Below are 19,215 nucleotides of genomic sequence, written 5' to 3'. Positions count from 1 at the left end.
CGTCGAGTCTCTGAAGGTTCATCATTAACCACATATCCTCGAATGTAACAACGGCCTTTTGGTTCGAACCAATAAAAGCATGGTCTGGTATATGCACACTGATGGTGTCGATGCCAACCGATGATGCCCGCATGTACCAGTCATGCAACCTTTTAACACCAGCCGGGACCTTTCTTAGTTTGTCAAGAGGTAGCAGAGGTCTGCCCGGCACATATTTTTTAGGCACGTTTTTGTAATCTGCCTTAGTTGGCTTCTTTATCTTTGCGGCCATTGCCTCAGCCTTTTTTGCAGACTCCTCGTGCTCGGCCAAATCAACAGTTTGTGACGTGAGGCTCCGTCCAATCCCTTTCAAAAACCGAACTGTGCCAGCAGTAGTAGCTTTACTCTTCTTTTTCTGATACGGGGACACCAATTTTGGAATAGGAAGTTTAGATTTCTTTGATGGCCTTGGATCGTTTGATGGCTGTGGAGAAGGTGGATCCCTTGATGGTGGCGTAGACAGTGGGTCACCAAGAGGATGGGGAGGAGAAGGTGGTGGAGCCCTGAATGGTGATGCTTGTGGCGGAGACGGTGGGTCAGAAAAAGGATGAGGAGCAGCATGTGAAGTTTGAGGAGGTGAGGATGATGGATGTACAATAGGAGCAAAAATTTGAGAAGGCGGAGACGGTTGGGCCTGCGACGCCTGCGGCGAATTCGACCAATCAAGCAAATCGACATCCCTTCGAGGCCAAAGGATAAAATTCTTGATAGCTTGTCCAAGTTTCTCGATACCTTCGGGCCCAGGGATGTCTAGCATGTCGTCCTCGGATCCTTGGACGACCGTCGTCACTTCTACTTTGCAATAATCATCTGGAATATCGTTTCCATGGAACTTGCGTCCTGGGATCGCAAGGCCTGTGGCTACTTTCTTTGTACGTTTATTGTTAATACCATATCTTATAACCAGTGCGCACGCCACAGGCCTTGTGATGTCATCAACTGGATAACGGTCCTTATTTCCCGTTGAAGCAACAGAGCTTGGTAATGTCGTACAATCTGTGGAAGCCGGCGGTTGAGCTGCTGGAATTATTTGTATTTGTGGAGTGGTCATCTGTTGAACAGACATCGCACTCGCCAACTGTTGCATCAATTCTGGAGGAGGATTCGATAGCATTTGAGACATCATGGCTTTGAACTCTTTCTTGGCCTCCAACTTAAAATAATCCGCCATCTCTTCCTTGTATCGATCACGTTTCCTGTACAGACCTTCCCACTGTTGTCCGAATCCTTCCTTCCATCCTTCCTTAGACGAGATTCCTCGTACACGGCCAGGATGCTCAGGGTTACCGAGACCAGCCGTTAGGATGTCTCTTTCCCTTTGTGGCTTAAAAGTTCCTTCGCTCTGCTTAGCTGCCATTGTATATATGTTTTTTGCCGCTTCTTCGACAATGGGATCATCAAAAGATACACCGGTCTCGGTTTCCCTTGGTTTTCTAGCACGGAGCCAATTTGCCGCCCTTTCACCAAGTTGCTCGGACAGCGTCGGCAACCCTGCGGCCTTCTTCTCGGCGTCTTCTTGTCTCCATTTAGGAACCTGACGCTTGTAACCACCTGTGCCTAGGTGGTGGCGGTACTTGTTCTTCTTTGATAGTTCAGAATTTGCCTCACTTAGAGATATGAAATCAGGGCTGCTCCTCTGCTCTAAAAATACTGCCCACTGACCTGCTGAGATTTTATATTTTTTGGTCGGGTCCAGACCTTTCTTTGCAAACTTTGTGTTCATCTCAGACCTCCAGTTTCGGAAATTTATCGCAAGCTGCTTCATCGTGTATTCCTTCACGAGTTCTTCTGAACCCCGAGGCAGAACGAACCTCATTAATAGCTTATTCCATATTTGATTCTTGACATCATCTGACACATCTCTCCACTTTCGTATTGTTATGTCAAGATTATCTCTAACTAAAAACCCAAGTGCATTCCGGAACTTAGGTAGTGCCTCTTCTGGAGCAAGGGGCTGACCTTTCGGGCTCACGTCTGAGATTTTGTATGTTTTGTCGGGAAACTTGTTCAGCCCCCTGTCACCTCTTTTTCGATCGCTCTGCTTCCTTTTCCTTGACGTCTCGGTTGTTGTCTTGGTCTGTTCCGGTGCGTCTTGGGTCGGCTCCGGTACGTCTTCGTTTCGTGCCACGGCTTCTTCGAGTATCGCACGAAATTCAGACATGACCTCCTATTCATGTAATAAAATGCACAAGAGATCATGCATGTGAAATCAGTAGGGTACACATACGAAGCTAAAGATGCGTACTTTTACCTCAGCTTCTCGTGGATCATAAGTAGGGTCACGTTGCAACTCACGGAGAGCGGCCCTATCTATGCTAGTGGTAGGAAAAGGGTCGCTAGGCGTTTCATATCCTTCACTGCTGGATTTTTCTTGAGCAACACTCTTGTCCATGTGCTCGGGCACTAAATCTTGGTCCTTGATCGGAGAACTCATTGAGCTATATATATACAAATACATAAGCAATAATTAAATACATATTAACACATATTAACGTAAGCAATAATTAAATTCATATTAACAAATAGTATAATTAAATACATCCTCAGGCACTAAACCCTTAACCCTAACCCTAAACCCTAACCCTAAACCCTAACCCTAACCCTAACTATAACCCTAAACCCTAACCCTTAACCCTAACCCTAACCCTAACTATAACCCTTAACCCTAACCCAAAATCCTTAACCCTAACCCTAACCCAAAACCCGAACCCTTAACCCAAAACCCGAACCCTTAACCCTAAACTCTAACCCTAACTATAACCCTTAACCCTAACCCTAACCCAAAACCCTAACTATAACCCTAACCCTAAACCCTAACCCTTAACCCTAACCCTAACCCTAACTATAACCCTTAACCCTAACCCAAAACCCTTAACCCTAACCCTAACCCAAAACCCGAACCCTTAACCCTAAACCCTAACCCTAACTATAACCCTTAACCCTAACCCTAACCCTAACCCAAAACCCGAACCCTTAACCCAAAACCCGAACCCTAACCCTAACCCTAACCCAAAACCCGAACCCTTAACCCAAAACCCGAACCCTTAACCCTAACCCTAACCCTAACCCTAACCCTTAACCCAAAACCCGAACCCTTAACCCTAACCCTAACCCTAACCCTAAACACTAACCCTTAACCCTAACCCTAAACCGTAACCATATAGTATCGTATAGTCGTATAGTATCGTGTAGGACGGGGAGAGAGTCGCATAGGACGTATAAAGAGGGAGAGAGGGAGAATCGTATGGATATTATCGAGTTACGTATAGAGAAGGAGAGAGGGAGAGTCGTATAGGACGAGGAGAGGGAGAGAGGGAGAGTCGCATAGGACGTATAGAGAGGGAGAGAGGGAGAGTCGTACGGAAATTATCGAGTTCAGATCGAATTCGGATCGGATCGGATATGTATATTATCGAGTTGTGACGGATAAAATTACAATGTATATATTGAACATACATTTGAACACATATGAACACACATATATATATTGAACACATACATTTTGACACATATGAACACACATATATATTGAACACATACATTTGAACACATATGAACACATATATATATTGAACACATATGAACACACATATGTCTCCCTCCTCTCTCTCCTCTCCCTCCTCTAACTATCTCTCTCCTCTCCCTCCTCTCTCTCTCTCTCACCCTCCTCTCCCTCCCTCTATCTATCTCCTCTCCCTCTATCTCTCTCCCTCTCTCTATCTCTCTCCTCTCCCTCCTCTCTCTCTCTCACCCTCCTCTCCCTCCCTCTATCTCTCTCCCTCTCTCTATCTCTCTCCTCTCCCTCCTCTCTCTCTCTCACCCTCCTCTCCCTCCCTCTATCTCTCTCCTCTCCCTCTATCTCTCTCCCTCTCTCTATCTCTCTCCTCTCCCTCCTCTCTCTCTCACCCTCCTCTCCCTCCCTCTATCTCTCTCCCTCTCCCTCCTCTCTCTTCCCTCTCCCTCTGCTTCCTCTCTCTTCCTCCCTCTCGGCGGCGGCGGCGCGCCCCTCCTCTCTCTCACTCTATGCAGAGACGGCGGCGGCGCCCGCGTGCGCGCGGCGGCGGCGTGCGCCCGTGCGCGCGGCGACGGCGGCGGCGCGCGCCCTCCTCTCTCCCTCTCACTCCTAGACCGAGCCCGAGCGAACGAAGAAAGGGAGAGAGAGAGAGAGAAGAACTCACCTACGGCGCGGGGACGACGGCGTGGACGACGGCGTGGACGACGGCGGCGCACGGAGGAAGATCGCCGGGGCGAAAATTCGGCAGCCTGACGGCGGGAGTGTAAAAGACAGGGCGACAAAAGACTTAGCGAAATTTTCGGCCCCGCGCGCGCTCCTTTATATAGTAGATATTTCTACTGGCGGTTGACAATGAAAACCGCCAGTAGAAATCATTTCTACTGGCGGTTGTCATAGAGAACCGCCAGTAGAAATGATTTCTACTGGCGGTTTTCATTGTCAACCGCCAGTAGAAATGATTTCTACTGGCGGTTTTCATTGTCAACCGCCAGTAGAAATGTTTTTAGTATATTATTTTTATTGTATATTCATACATTAAGTATATAAATTTTTGTACATATTAAATATATAAATATATATATTTAGTATACATAATATATATATTTATATATTACTTCTCTCTCTCTCCCCTCTCTCTCCTCTCTCTCCTCTCTCTTCCCTCTCCCTCCTCTCTCTTCCCTCTCTCTCCCCTCTCCCTCTCTCTCTCCTCTCTCTCCTCTCCCTAGCTCCTCTCTCTCTATCCTCTCTCTCCTCTCTCTCCTCTCTCTCCTCTCCCTAGCTCCTCTCTCTCCTCTATCCTCTCTCTATCCTCTCTCTCTCTCCTCTCTCTCCTCTCTCTCTCTATCCTCTCTCTATCCTCTCTCTCTCTATCCTCTCTCTAGCTCCTCTCTCTAGCTCCTCTCTCTAGCTCCTCTCTCTCTATCCTCTCTCTCTCCTCTCTCTCCTCTCTCTCTCCTCTCTATCCTCTCTCTCTCTATCCTCTCTCTCCTCTCTCTTCCCTCTCCCTCCTCTCTCTTCCCTCTCTCTCCCCTCTCCCTCTCTCTCTCCTCTCTCTCCTCTCCCTAGCTCCTCTCTCTCTATCCTCTCTCTCTCTATCCTCTCTCTCTCTATCCTCTCTCTCTCCTCTCTCTCTCCTCTCTCTCTCCTCTCTATCCTCTCTCTCTCTATCCTCTCCCTCCTCTTTATATAGTCGTGTAAAATTACATGCTTCGGTTTGTCGCTAACAATAATCAATTACATGACATGTCCTAACAATAATCAATTACATGACAACTATATAATCTAGGGAGCTATTGTTCTGCCTTGTCCATCGTGGCGTACCCAGGGCATCGAATTGCGTGGGATGCTTCGCTCAACGTTCCTTATCTTGGTTGGATGGTCTATGAAAAGAGACATGTCATTGAACTGGTTAAAATCCTCTAAATCAGATACACCATCAACTCCTATAGCTTGTTGTTTTCCAGGAAAAACTACATGCTTCGGTTTGTCGGTGCTTTTCTTCTCATTGTTAGAAATGATATGTTCAGCATAGAAGACCTGTGCAGCACGATTAGCAAGGATCCATGGGTCATCTTTGTAACCTACCTTACTTAGATCAAGAACTCTGACCCCATAGTTGTCTACCGTGACATGTTTGTCTTCAACCCATTGACATCGAAAAACCGAGATCTGAAATGTACCATAGTCTAGTTCCCATATGTCCTCAATAAAGCCAAAATATGTAATAATCTCACCAGTTTCATCATCTATGGCTTCGCATCGAACACCACTGTTTTGTGACATGCTCTTTTTGTCCTTGGACTTGGTACAAAATGTGAATCCACTAATGTCATAGGTTTGCCATGTTGTGACCTGGCGTGATGGTCCAGATGCCAAGCCCTTGATGGTTTGTTCTTCTATTGTTTCTCCACGTGGAATGTCCTTCACCATTAGCCATGTGTTGAACCGCTGCTTATGTTGCTTCATTACCCAATCATCCGTATGCCCAGGATTTTGCTCGCGAAGCTCATTGATGTGTTGTTGGATAAATGGCTCCATTATTGTTAGCTGATGTAGGATGCTCTGATGTGCCTCAAGTACTATATCGTAATCCGGTGGGATGAAAGATTTCCGTCCCATCCTCCCGCTTCCATACAGTCTACCCTCGTGTCGTGACGGAGGCAGACCTATTGCAACCTGGTCTTTTAGGATACTATTGCAGAATGGAGCTCCGGACTCAATGGCCTCTTCGGTACAGTACCCCTCTATCATGGATGCCTCGGGACGAGCACGGGTTGATACATAGCCATTCAGTATTGACATGAAACGTTCATACGTCCACATTTCATGCAAGTACATAGGACCCAATGCCTCTATTTGTGGCACCAAGTGCACCACAAGGTGCACCATAATATCAAAGAACGATGGAGGGAAACACATCTCAAACTGTGATATTGTCTCCACTGCGAATTCCTGAAGAGATGCCAACTCATCACGGCCAATTACCTTTTGTGAAATCCTGTTGAAAAAGTAGCACAACCGTGTGATTGCCATCTTTAAAAACAAAGGATTTATAGCCCTGATGGCAATAGGTAGGAATGTAGTCAGCATGACATGGCAATCATGTGAGTTGTAGTTGGTGATTGTCAGGTCTTTCATTGACACAATACTCCGTATGCTAGAGCAGAATCCGGATGGGACTTTCAAATTCTTGAGCCAAACACACATCGCATGTTTCTCATCTACATTGAGATTGTAGCTTGCTGCTGGGAGATGGTACTTCCCATTTTCTTGAAGAACGGGATGTAGTTCCTTTTTTATGCCTAAATCTACCAAGTCCATGCGTGAATTGAGCCCTTCTTTTGTTTTGCCCTTTATGTCTAGCAAGGTGCCCATTATGCTTTCAAACACGTTCTTCTGAACGTGCATACCATCGATCGCATGCCGCACATCTAACTCTTTCCAGTAAGGTAAGTACTCGAAGAAAATAGACTTCTTCTTGAATATAGCCCCCGAAGCTGGTTTGACATCCTTCCTTGTTTTTCCGTCTTTTGTCTTCTTCCCGAAAACAAACTTGATATTCCTGACTATTTCAAAAACTCTATGACCTCTATTGTTACCCGATGGAGCAGTAGAATGTAGTTCACCATTATTGTCGAAGTACTTATCCATCTTTCGCATGCGGTACCTGTGTCCTTCCAATAAAAAGCGTCTGTGCCTCATGTAAACTATCTTCCTAGATGCAGCAAGGGATACGTAAGCAGTTCCATCAATGCATACTGTGCAACCAACCTTTCCCTTAAACTGGCCTGATAATGTGAAGAGAGCAGGGTAATCGTTGATCGTAACAAAAAGAATTGCTCTCAGCGTGAATGAACCTTTACGATACTCATCCAACATTTGAACACCCGTTTCCCACAATATTTTCATATCCTCCATTAAGGGCTCCAAAAATACATCCATGTCAACTCCAGGTTGTGTAGGTCCAGAAATAAGGATGGTTAGCAAAATGTACTTCCGTTTCTGCATCAACCATGGAGGAAGGTTGTATATGGTGAGGATCACCGGCCATGTGCTATGCTTGCTGCTCCTCTCAGCAAATGGGTTCATTCCATCAGTACTCAGTGCGAACCTAACATTTCTCGGTTCATCGGCAAAGTCTCGGTGGTTGTCATTGAAATCTTGCCACTGCTTCCCATCGGCTGGATGTCGAAGCTTCCCATCGTTTTTATGCTCATCAGAAGCATGCCAGCTCATAAGTCTGGCATCCTCAGGATTAGCGAACAAACACCTCAATCGATCGACGACGGGGAGGTACCACATCACCAAAGCAGGAATCTTTTTGAGCGCATAATAGTCTACTTCTTCTTTTTCTTTGCTCGTGGATTTTGAAGTCTTTTTTTGGGCTTTCTTTCGCTTCTTCCCTTTAGACACGGATGCAACACACTCTTCGTCCTCTCGATAGTCTTTATTCGTCTTGTACCTACTTGCACCGCACTTTGGGCAGCTCTCCAAGTCTTTATAATCATCACCTCGATAAAGGATACAGTGATTTCTACACGCGTGGATCTTCTCCACACCCATAGTGAGCGGACTGATTAGTTTCTTTGCATAGTACGTGTTAGCAGGCACATTGTTCTCCTTTGGAAGCATGTCTGCGATAATACTCAAGAACGCATCGAAGCCAGCATCAGACACACCATATTTAGCTTTTAACATCAACAGCTTTAGCACAGACCGGAGCGTCGTGAACTCTTTGGTACAACCCTTAGACTCGTCGTACAAAGGCTCTTCTGCTGCCTTCTTTAGGGACTCCATACCTTTCATTAAGAACATCGATTGATCTGTATGACGACGCAACATTGCCTCTAGCAACTCTGCATCTTCCTCATCCATAACACTTGGCAGAACATGAGGTCTATCATGTTCATTTCCTCCAGCGTAACCATGATCAGTAACATTTTGCACTACATGTTCGCTCTGTGGAAGAGGTTGGTGTGTCTCGTGAACGAACTGAAATCTGTCGTCGATGTTCTCAGGGTTTCCAGTCGTATAAGGCGAAGAGCTACCCTCTCCATGCTTTGTCCAAATTGTGTAATCCTTCATAAATCCTCGGCATACCAGATGAGATATGATTTGTTCTGTGTCATTAAATACAGCAGCATTTTTGCAGTCCATGCATGGACAATATATGTGTTTTGTCTTTGTTCTCCAAGCATGGTTCGTAGCGACATCAATAAACCTATGGACCTCGGATATGTATGATGGATCTAGCCTTGATAAGTTATACATCCAGGATGTCCTCTCCATCACCACCTGTAAAAAAGTAACATAAAACACATGGTGAAACCCTATATCCAAAAATGTGGCTAAAATGTGAAGGACGCGTTGGAGTGCGACATCTGCTAAAAAGTCAGATTACCATGCATGTATATATACAGTACATATTGATCGGTAGACTCCAGCATGATGTTCTGCCCTGTGTAAAATCAGTGCAAGAACGGGCATTCTGGATGTGCAAAGTGCTGCATCCGCACGGACGGTAAGTGCTGCACCTGCTCCGAGCGCATTGGCAACAATAGCTCTCTCTCCCTCTCCCTCTCCTCTCTAGAAAGTCGTGTAAAATTACATGCTGCACATGGAGGATGAGGAAGAGTCGGGGTTGGAGGATGAGGAAGAGGCGACTGTGACACTATCCATGGAGAAGGACGCGTTGGAGTGCGACATCTGCTGCCTACCCTTCCAGTCCGAAGTTTTCATGGCAAGTCAGATTACCATGCATGTATATATACAGTAAATATTGATCGGTATATATACAAATGTAGTTAGACTACTTTATCTCTTCCAATAAAAGTAGTTAAACTACTTTATCTCTAACACATGGTGAAACCCTATATCCAAAATGTGGCTAAAATGGAGGAAAAATAAACAAAATTTGGCAAAAGAAACATAAGCCAAACTTTCCTAGCAACTAATAAACAAAAAAAAATTAATACCCAAAATTATCTTTAACATATGGTGAAAGCCTAGTTTCAAAATGTAGTTAAAATTGAGCAAAAATAAACAATAACTAACAATTGAAACATAATTAAACTAATCTTCCATACAACACATTCACCATTCATTAAGCAACTAAACATGAAAAAGAGAGGGAATAGACAAAAACTAACCATCTTATGCAACCTCATTTGAGAAAATAGAGAAAATTACCTATCTATACTCTTCTCTCTCACATGTGAAACCCTAGATCCAAAATGTGGCTAAAATTGAGCAAGAATGAACAAAAATTGACAAAGAAACATAAACCAACCTTTCTTATCCACCTTCTTCCAAGAAATGAAGACCAAAACCTCCACCCTTATATTTTTGTGAAATCTGGACCTCCAAAATCGCCTCCAATGGAAGCTGGCTGCGAGCATACAGTTCACTGTCGCGGGGAAGATGGGTATTTATAACAGACAGTTCACTGGCGGTTGGTTTGAAAAACCGCCAGTGGAAACCTATTTCCACTGGCGGTTATCTTAACACAACCGCCAGTGTAAATAGGGTCTTTACACTGGCGGTTCTGTTACACCAACCGCCAGTGGAAATAGGTTTCCACTGGCGGTTCTGTTACACCAACCGCCAGTGGAAATACCCTATTTCCACTGGCGGTTGTGTTAAGATAACCGCCAGTGAAAATGGGTTTCCACTGGCGGTTCCTAAGTCGGGTCCACCTTGTTTTTTTTACTGGCGCGTGATAACTGAAACCGCCAGTGATAATTTATGGGTGCCGCAGGCTTTGAGCTCTTTTCTACTAGTGGAAGCAGCGACGCCGAGGCAGCAGGGGGGACGGACGACGGGCGTCAATCTCAGCAGCGAGCACCCCAACAAGAGCGCGCGTCGAGGGGGGGGGCCCGGCCCCGTCGTCGTCTGGTCTCATTAGTCCTCCTGTGTGTCCATTAGACACCACACCACCATTGAGCCGGATCAAGTGCGCGGCAGGCGTGGCATGCATGCATGCCACTGTGAGTATAGGAGAGAGAGAGAGAGCGCGGTACGACGTTGCTGCTCCTTCTCCCTTCCTACTACATGTGGATTCGAAATTGGAATTACCGCGGGCGGCGGGAAATCAAGAGAGCTAGTACGTGTAATGTAGTCGACAGCTGGCCTGGCCTGCGACCATATATTGTCCGCCACTCACTCACTCACTCACTCACTGTACTCGTCGCCGCATCATCCTGTGGTTTAATTTTGTTTATTGTCTGTCGCCTCGCGCGTCGTCCCTGATCAGTGCGCCAAGGCTTAAAACAACTTTTTTCTTTCTTGGTTTACTCTAACGGGGCGTTTGGATCCCTTCATTTTAGAGGAATTAGAATTCACTCAATAAAGTAACTTATTTAGTTTGGAATTTGACATTCCACCACTTTCTAAAGTTCAGATATAAGCCTATTTCAAATTCATGGGGTAGAGGGTGGGAAATGATTTTATACATTACTAGAATTGGTTTCTAATCTATAACTTACATGATATTCTTCGTCTCACTCCCATATAGTAAAAATGTAACACATAAATATCTTCGACATCTTGCTAATAATAGTATACAAATATATTTTGCATAAAACCAAATTAGCTTAATTGATATATGCCTAAATTACTATTGTCAGAATGGAATTCAATTCCAATGATCCAAACGGGGCGTAACATTAAACTTCTGCCAGTACTCTGTCTGTGCCATGCATGCATGACGAGGCTTTATGCCTTCTTTCATTGCCCTATAGACCGAACCGAAGAAGAACGAAACGGCTGATGATGTGCATGAGGACCACACGCAAGCATATGGACCGATTGCCCATTAGCATGCAGCGTCGCAAGCTGAAAGGCGGCGCGAATTCAACGACGCGGCGGCAATACATTGATTGTGCATGTATGTATGTGTCATTAGCATGCAGCGTCGAAGCCCTGGACTGATCCGTCACCAGGGGAGACGTTGAAGCCAGACTTGGTGGAGAAACAGGTCGGTCGCAAGCGCCGCGCCAATGTCCGTATTTCTGGTCCTGAGTGGGTGTAATGTCTTGTGGCTGACAGGCGGGTCTGGGCTACCAGTGCCTGCTAGTATAAATAATGAGTGTGTGTTCAGGAAGGGTATGCTTGTAATGAAAACTATTCTGAATCTCTAAGAAAACTCTCCGTTCCCTGCCATTCTCTTCTTCCCCAAGCTATCCCCTCTTCTTCTCCTTAGGTAGCTAACAACCTGGTATCAGAGGGCTTCGTTCCCTTGCGATCTATGGCGTCCCCGTCCCAGATCGATCCCACCACTATACCACGGAACATTATTTGCAACTTATGGTCTGTCGGTAAAATCAGTTTTACCGACGAACTATAGGTCGGTAAAGACCTTTACCGACGGACCACGAACGTCGTTGCAAGCTGTGTCGGTAAAACTTTTACCGACCGACCGTTGTTTTACCGACTTATCTTCCGTCGCTAAAAGAGAAGTTTTACCGACGCTTCATCATTTGGTAATAATAGTATTACCGACTCTCTAAGAGTTGCAGCTGCCACGATTTACGGACGCTTCATCAGTTGGTAATAATAGTATTACCGACTCTCTAAGAGTCACTAATTGCAGTGAACTCACACGAATCTGTTTTGCTAGGCTTAATATTGCAAGAACCTTGAACCAACTTTTAATCCTGCATGCAAGAAAGAACAAAAATGTTGAATACATGCTAGAGAAAAAAATGTTGCAAGCTAGAGAAAAAAAATGCAGCCAGCATGAACTGAAGGTTATAAGCTAGAGAAAAAATGTAGTCACCAACACATACATTGATCCTGGTACCATCATGAACTGAAGGTTACAAGCTAGACTAGAGGGAAAAATACAGCCAGTAGTGCATCAGTAATCTTGCTCATGCTATCATCATTAAGCTTAAGGAAGAACATATGCAACTATCCTCATGATCCTTCAATCACTGCCTTACATTTCGTGTTGCATCAGTGGCAATCAAAACCAGTAGTGCGTGCTCAGTACTTTAACACTACCAACCAGTAGTGGCAAACATGAAACTAATAAGCATGACCTACTGGAACTTATACTCACTGCAAGAAATTACATTAGTGTTCAACGTCTGGTAGTCTGGTTCATTGCCTGTCCATGCTGGTTCAGTTCTAAGACCATGAAGGCTGAAGGCCAGGACAATGTCCATCTCTCTAGGCGATATATGAAATCCTCAGGTCAGGTGGAAGTGCAACGCACAGCCTTCTTGGCTTTGGCTCAGACTAAGCTTAGAACACGTACTGCCATAAAGATGAAGCTTGTTTCTTAAGGTAGCAGTTTTGCATTTTAAAACAGATTATGCCCATAAGGCATCAAGCAAAATGTTGAATTACAAAAAGAAGAAAACTATTTAAGAAGCCTAACATTTAAGTTGTGCAGACTCTTCCTATGTTAGTAGATCAGCAAGATAAAAAGATCAGAGTAATTGCTACATAACTACAGGAAGGGAATAAAGTTTGTTGTGGACTCACACAAATCTCTGTTTTGTTAGGCTTAATCCTGCAAGGACCTAGAACAACCTTTAAATCCTGCAGATAAGAAAGAACAAAAATGTTAAATCAATGCTCCAAGATAAACACAAATTTGAGAGAGGAAATCGCTAGGGAATAGCCATAGACGAGTTCAGTGATGCTCCAGCATGAATTCCCCCAAGGAAAATTTCTTCAATCACACTCAAATCCTACGAACAGAAATTCCCCCAAAGTTTACCAAAAAACAGGAAGGGAAATCACGATTCCACAGGCAAATGACACCAAAGGGGGCAGCGTGATGGAGGGGCGCGACACGATGGAGGTGGCGGCGGGATTATTGAGGCAGGCAGATCTATGGAGGGGGTGGCAGGATGGACGATGGCGGCGGGATTTTGTGGCGCGCAGGCGGCGCTATGGAGGGGACGCGCGGGCGGCGCTGTGGAGGGGGCGTGCGGGCGGCGCTATGGAGGGGACGCGCGGGCGGCGCTCGGCGCTGTGGAGGGGGCGTGCGGGCGGCGCTATGGAGGGGACGCGCGGGCGGCGCTGTGGAGGGGGCGTGCGGGCGGCGCGGTGGGAGTTAGGAGAAGGGGGCGGGCGGCTGGATTTTGGAGGGGGCCGTCGCGGCGATTTGGTTGGGAGGAACGCGCGTAATAATTTGGCGGCACGCGGTTGGGTTGCGCCAATATATTTACCGACCGAACGAGCGATGTCTTTACCATTTTTACCGACGGATCTCCCAACGCTAAATATAAGAGATTTACCGACCGTCCCGCCGTTGCAAAAACTGGTATTACCAACCAACCATGTGTCGGCTGTTTTTACCGACCAACCTTTGGTAGCTAACAAAGGTCGGTAAAAATCCTCCGTGGTATAGTGCCACCTTGACCTTGGCGCTGGAATCCCAAACCAGAGCCCTCCTATCGGAGTTGGACAAGAGGCTGCAACTCCTCGACAGCAAATGGGAATCTCGGGTCAGCACTCTAGAGTCCAGGGCGACGGAGGCTGCGCAATCCTTGTCGGAGTTTTCGGGCACCCTTCGTGCTGATGTTGAGGCACACCTTACCGCTGCGGATGCCTCGACGGACGCCAAAATCGGGCAGATCGAGGCCGACCTGGGTTATCGGGTGGCGGCGCTCGAGTCTACCGCGGGGATCTATGAGTTCTGGCGTCCACGCGTGGATGCGTCCCTCGAAGATCTCCACTCCTCCGTGGATTGGCTTCGATCGGAAGTGTCGAAGATGGAGATCCAGTGGTCCCGGGGTGCGCGCGCCGACGGCTTCCACATGCCGGGCGTGCTGGGCGCGCACGGGTCGGCACCGGGACGCTCATCTGTCGCCGGGGATGTCGCCGACGGCTCTCGTTTTGGGCACCGCAACGACTCACATCACCGGGATAGCGGACCTTGGCACCCCGGTGCTGACGCCCGCTACCCGGTCACGGGTATGCACAACCCCTATGCTTCTCCTTCGTTCACCTTTCCCCAACCTGGTAGTGTAGGGTTTAATGAGCCAGATCCCCGTGGATGGTCGCCACGCCAGTTGGGAGGATTGCCTAAGTTGAATTTTCCTTCGTTCGATGGATCCAATCCGAAACTATGGCAATCCAAATGTGAAAAGTATTTCCATATGTATGCTACTGAAGCATCTATGTGGGTTGAAGTGGCTACAATGCATTTTGTGGGAGTTGCTGATCGTTGGTTACAATCTGTCGAACCACGACTTCCATCCATGTCGTGGCGACAATTCTGCCGGTCCATTAATGATAGGTTTGGTCGTGAGCAGCATGAGTTAGTAATTCGTAAGCTATTTCACATTCGCCAAACCTCCACGGTGCAAGATTATGTGGATCGCTTTAGTGAGCTTATTGATTTACTGGTCACTTATGAACACACCACTGATCCATTATATTATACTATGAAGTTCATAGATGGCCTCCGTGATGACATTAAATCTGTTATTCTTGTTCAACGTTCGGGCGACTTGGATACTGCTTGTGCTTTGGCATTGTTGCAGGAGGAGGCGGAGACCTCTCGTCGTCGGGAGTCTGGCCGCGTGGATCATGCACACTCTACACGGGCTGTTTTTCAACAAGGCCAGCCTCCTCGGTGGGGAAAACAGCTGGACAGTTCCAAATCAGCTGCGGCTACACCACCTGCGTCTGCTGATAGCAAGGTAGCATCATTGCGCGCTTATCGGCGAGCACGAGGTCTTTGTCAGTTCTGTGCTGAAAAATGGAGCAAGGGTCATAAGTGTGCGAACACTATTCAGTTACATGCTGTCCAAGAACTGTGGGAAATGTTTTCTTCGGAACCCCAGGATTCAGAGGGCGAATTTGAAGATTCTGCTGAAACCTTCATGGTCCTGCTGTCAACAGAAGCCATATCCCCAAAGAAGGCTCCGTCTAGATCCTTCCGGCTTCAAGGCCAGCTTCAGGATGAGAACATGTTGATACTCTTGGATTCGGGCAGTTCTCACTGTTTTCTAAACACTTCTCGCACTTCTTCATTGTCTGGGTTCGTGAGTTTGGAGACTCCACTAGCAGTAACAGTTGCTAATGGTGGAATTCTGCATTGTCCATTGGAGCTTCCCAATGCTACCTGGTCGGTTCAGGAGTTGGAATTCTGTACAACATTTAAAGTCATTCCCCTTTCGTATTATGACATTATCCTGGGTATGGATTGGCTTGAGCAATTTAGTCCCATGATGGTGGACTGGAAACACAAATGGCTTTCTATTCCTCACTCTGGACAGACGGTTATATTACAAGGTTATGAACCCCTGGTTCCTGTGGGTACAATATTGGAGGTTTGGCCGGTGTCTGAGTTGCAGGACACTTCTGCCCAGCTGCACTGCGTTGTGGACATGTCCCTACCCCAGCCTATTACCCACTTGCTTCAGCGCTATCAGGATCTTTTTCAGCTGCCAACTACACTGCCGCCCAGCCGGTCATGTGATCATTCTATTCCACTCATTGATGGTGCTCGACCTGTCAGTATTCGGCCGTATCGTTTCTCACCTGCTATGAAGGATGAGATAGAGTCTCAGGTCACCGAGATGCTACAAAGTGGATTGATCCAGCATAGCACCAGTGCTTTTTCTTCTCATGTGTTGTTGGTGAAGAAGAAGGACAATACTTGGCGCTTTTGTGTAGACTACAGACACCTTAATGCCCTCATTGTGAAAGCCAAGTACCCAGTGCCTGTAATTGATGAGCTGCTTGATGAATTATTTGGTGCCTCCTGGTTTTCAATTTTGGATCTTCGAGCAGGATTCCACCAGATTTTGCTGAAGGACGGTGAAGCTCACAAAACTGCTTTTCAGACTCATTTGGGACACTACGAGTTCCGAGTTATGGCATTTGGGCTGACGGGGGCTCCTGGCACATTTCAGAGGGCGATGAACCATACCCTAGCTCCGTTATTAAGGAAATGTGCACTAGTATTTTTTGATGACATTCTGGTTTACAGTGCGTCCCTAGCTGAGCATATCAGTCATTTGGAACAGGTGTTTGATCTGCTCTCTGCTGATGCTTGGAAGGTTAAGTTTTCCAAGTGCAAGTTCGCCCAACAACAGGTTTCCTATCTAGGACATGTTGTCAGTTCAAAGGGAGTCTCAACTGATCCAGTTAAAATCGAAGCTATTGCGCACTGGCCAGAACCTTCTTGTGTTAAGGAATTGCGCAGCTTCTTGGGCCTCGCCGGTTATTATCGCAAGTTTATACGCCACTTTGGCGTTATCTGCCAACCTCTCACTGCATTGCTGAAGAAAGGAGTTTTGTATATTTGGACCAGTGACCACGCATGTGCATTTCAGACCTTGAAGACTGCTCTTACTCAGGCTCCAGTTCTGTCCTTGCCGAATTTCACTGCCCCATTCTTTCTCGAAACCGATGCCAGTGCAGTAGGAGTCGGGGCAGTCCTTATGCAGCATGGTCACCCCCTCGCTTTTCTCAGCAAGGCGCTAGGTCCAAAATCTCGCGGCTTGTCAACTTATGAAAAGGAGTACCTCGCTGTTATCCTGGCAGTCCAACAATGGCGGTATTATCTTCAGCATCATGAATTTGTCATTCTCACCGACCACAAAAGCTTGACCCAACACTACAGGAAACGCCTAAATTTTCGTGGGCCTATATATTTTCGTCGGTCGGCCCACGAAAATAAATAGTTATTTTCGTCGGCCTACGGAACCGACGAAAATACACCTTATTTTCGTGGGCCCGAACCTATTTTCGTCGGCCTGCCGACGAAAATAGGAACGACATTTTCGTGGGCCCCAAGACCGACGAAAATGAGGTTTATTTTCGTCGGTCCACGCCAGGCCGACGAACATAAGTCATGTATTTTCGTCGGTCTTCTCCCGGCCGACGAAAATACGGCATTAACTGACCACTATTTTCGTCGGCCTCACTGAGGCCGACGAAAATAATGGTCCGTTAATCGGCCTCCCCGCGCAGTTTCTCTCTCTCGCTCGGCATTCACTCTTCGCGCCGCCGCCCGCCCGACCTCCGTCGCCGCGCCGCCGTCGTAGCCCTCACCCGCTGCGCGCCCGCCGTTGCCCTCACCCGCTGCGCGCTCTCACCCGCTGCGCGCCCGCCGTCGCCGCTGCGCGCCCGCCGTCGCCGTCGCGCGCCCGCCGTCGCCGCCGCGCGCCCGCCGCGCCGCCGCCGCGCGCCCGCCGCTACGCGCCCGCCGAGCCGCAGCGCGCCCGCCTCGCGCCCGCCGCGCCGCTGCGCGCCCGCCGCGCCGCCCTCGCCTCGCGCCCTCGCCGCTCGCCCGCCGCGCCGCCCTCGCCTCGCGCCCTCGCCTCGCGCCCTCGCCTCGCGCCCTCGCCGCTCGCCCGCCGCGCCGCCCTCGCCTCGCGCCCTCGCCTCTCGAAGGGGCACCCACTGCGCGGCAGCCTCGCCCCCACCACCGCCCTCGGCCCGAGAGCCTCGGGCACCGGCTCTCTCCACCGCACCGAGCTCCGCCTCGCCTCCTAGTCCGACAGGTAAAATTTTAAATTTTTTTAGTTACTTAGCACATGGTAAAGTGAGTATATAGTTAGTGAGTATATAGTTAGCATATACCTGTAGGAAAGTTAGTGAGTATATAGTTAGCATATACTTGTAGCATATTGTTTAGCATATACTGGTCAGCATATTGTTTATTATGTAGCTATCGTGTAGTTTTCTGTGTTGGCAACCATCGTGTTGTCGTTTATTTGCAGGTTTTAGAAACATCAGTTTATAGGGAAGGTGCTGCCGAATTTTTTACTGACAATAATATTTTTTGTACATAGGTGTTCTTCCGACTTGACCTTCTCCACCGTTAGCTAGACTCGTACATTATTCTCAGGTATACATTGTTTTCGTAATTTCTCAGGTATACATTATTCTCAGTTTTAATCGTTAACCGTAGCGAACCGTATGCGTCACCCGTTCGGGAACGGCGAACGTCACATTGGCTTGTGAGGTTCGCCGTTCCGGAATTGTCCACGTATTTTGGACAGCCTGAGAGTGTAAGCCGATGCTTGTGATTTGTGACATGTGCCTTACGATTGACGCGGAATTTCGGTTGTGTAACCCAGTTGTTCTCCAACACACCATGTTCAGGCGTGTGCTTGGAGAGCAGCGGGGTTATGCTGCCGAAATTTAGCGACAATCGTAGGCTACACGTCATAAATCACAAGCATCAGCCTACACTCTTGGGTGGGTTTAGGGCCTTTACCTAATAGGGAGTTCACCTAATTAAGCCACGGACGATCGTTGATGTTCTTTGACTTTTGTTTAGCCTTTAAAATGGACGGTGATCGGAGGGTGATGTATGACGGGTGGAGAAAGGATGGGGCACATTCGAATGAATGGATGGGTGTAACAAAGGCTTTTCTTGAGCACGCTTTCAAAGATGCAACTGGTCGTCTAGTGAAGTGTCCTTGCAATCGCTGCGAGAACAAGTGGCCTCAGAAGAAGGAAGAAATGGAGAAACACCTTTGCAAAAGTGGGTTTATGTCGAACTACCTTGTATGGTACCGGCATGGAGAGTCTATTAGACACGTTGACGCGGAGGTGGAGCTTGATGACGATCATGATAGGATGGACGATATGTTGCATGATCTTGGTAGGGAGGTTGAAATGAACGCTGAGGAGCCGGGGCAGCTTCCACGCGATGCTCAAGAATTCTTCCGGCTACTCGCCGC

The 19,215-nt window shown here is 47.4% G+C and overlaps 1 protein-coding gene across 1 annotated transcript; it reads left to right on the top strand.

Annotated features, from left to right (window-relative positions):
• The first annotated feature begins 11,675 nt into the window (after positions 1-11,675).
• Positions 11,676-18,269, top strand: LOC118473520 (uncharacterized). The gene is made up of 3 exons (XM_035963259.1): positions 11,676-11,827; positions 13,923-17,125; positions 18,247-18,269. The coding sequence occupies exons 1-3, from the start codon at positions 11,799-11,801 to the stop codon at positions 18,267-18,269; spliced, it is 3,255 nt and encodes a 1,084-aa protein (XP_035819152.1). The 5' UTR covers positions 11,676-11,798.
• The last annotated feature ends 946 nt before the right edge of the window (positions 18,270-19,215 follow it).

This window comes from Zea mays, chromosome 10, assembly GCF_902167145.1.
Source record: "Zea mays cultivar B73 chromosome 10, Zm-B73-REFERENCE-NAM-5.0, whole genome shotgun sequence".
Taxonomy (NCBI): domain Eukaryota; kingdom Viridiplantae; phylum Streptophyta; class Magnoliopsida; order Poales; family Poaceae; genus Zea; species Zea mays.
This window is presented reverse-complemented; position numbering and strand designations above follow the sequence as displayed.

Bases quoted from the DNA above. Each gene is read 5' to 3' on its own strand.
- LOC118473520 (XM_035963259.1), top strand. From the start codon at position 11,799: ATGGCGTCCCCGTCCCAGATCGATCCCAC. The intron at 11,828-13,922 runs CACTATACCACG...GTATAGTGCCAC, and splicing joins CCGTCCCAGATCGATCCCAC to CTTGACCTTGGCGCTGGAAT. The intron at 17,126-18,246 runs GCTTGACCCAAC...GTTTATTTGCAG, and splicing joins CATTCTCACCGACCACAAAA to GTTTTAGAAACATCAGTTTA.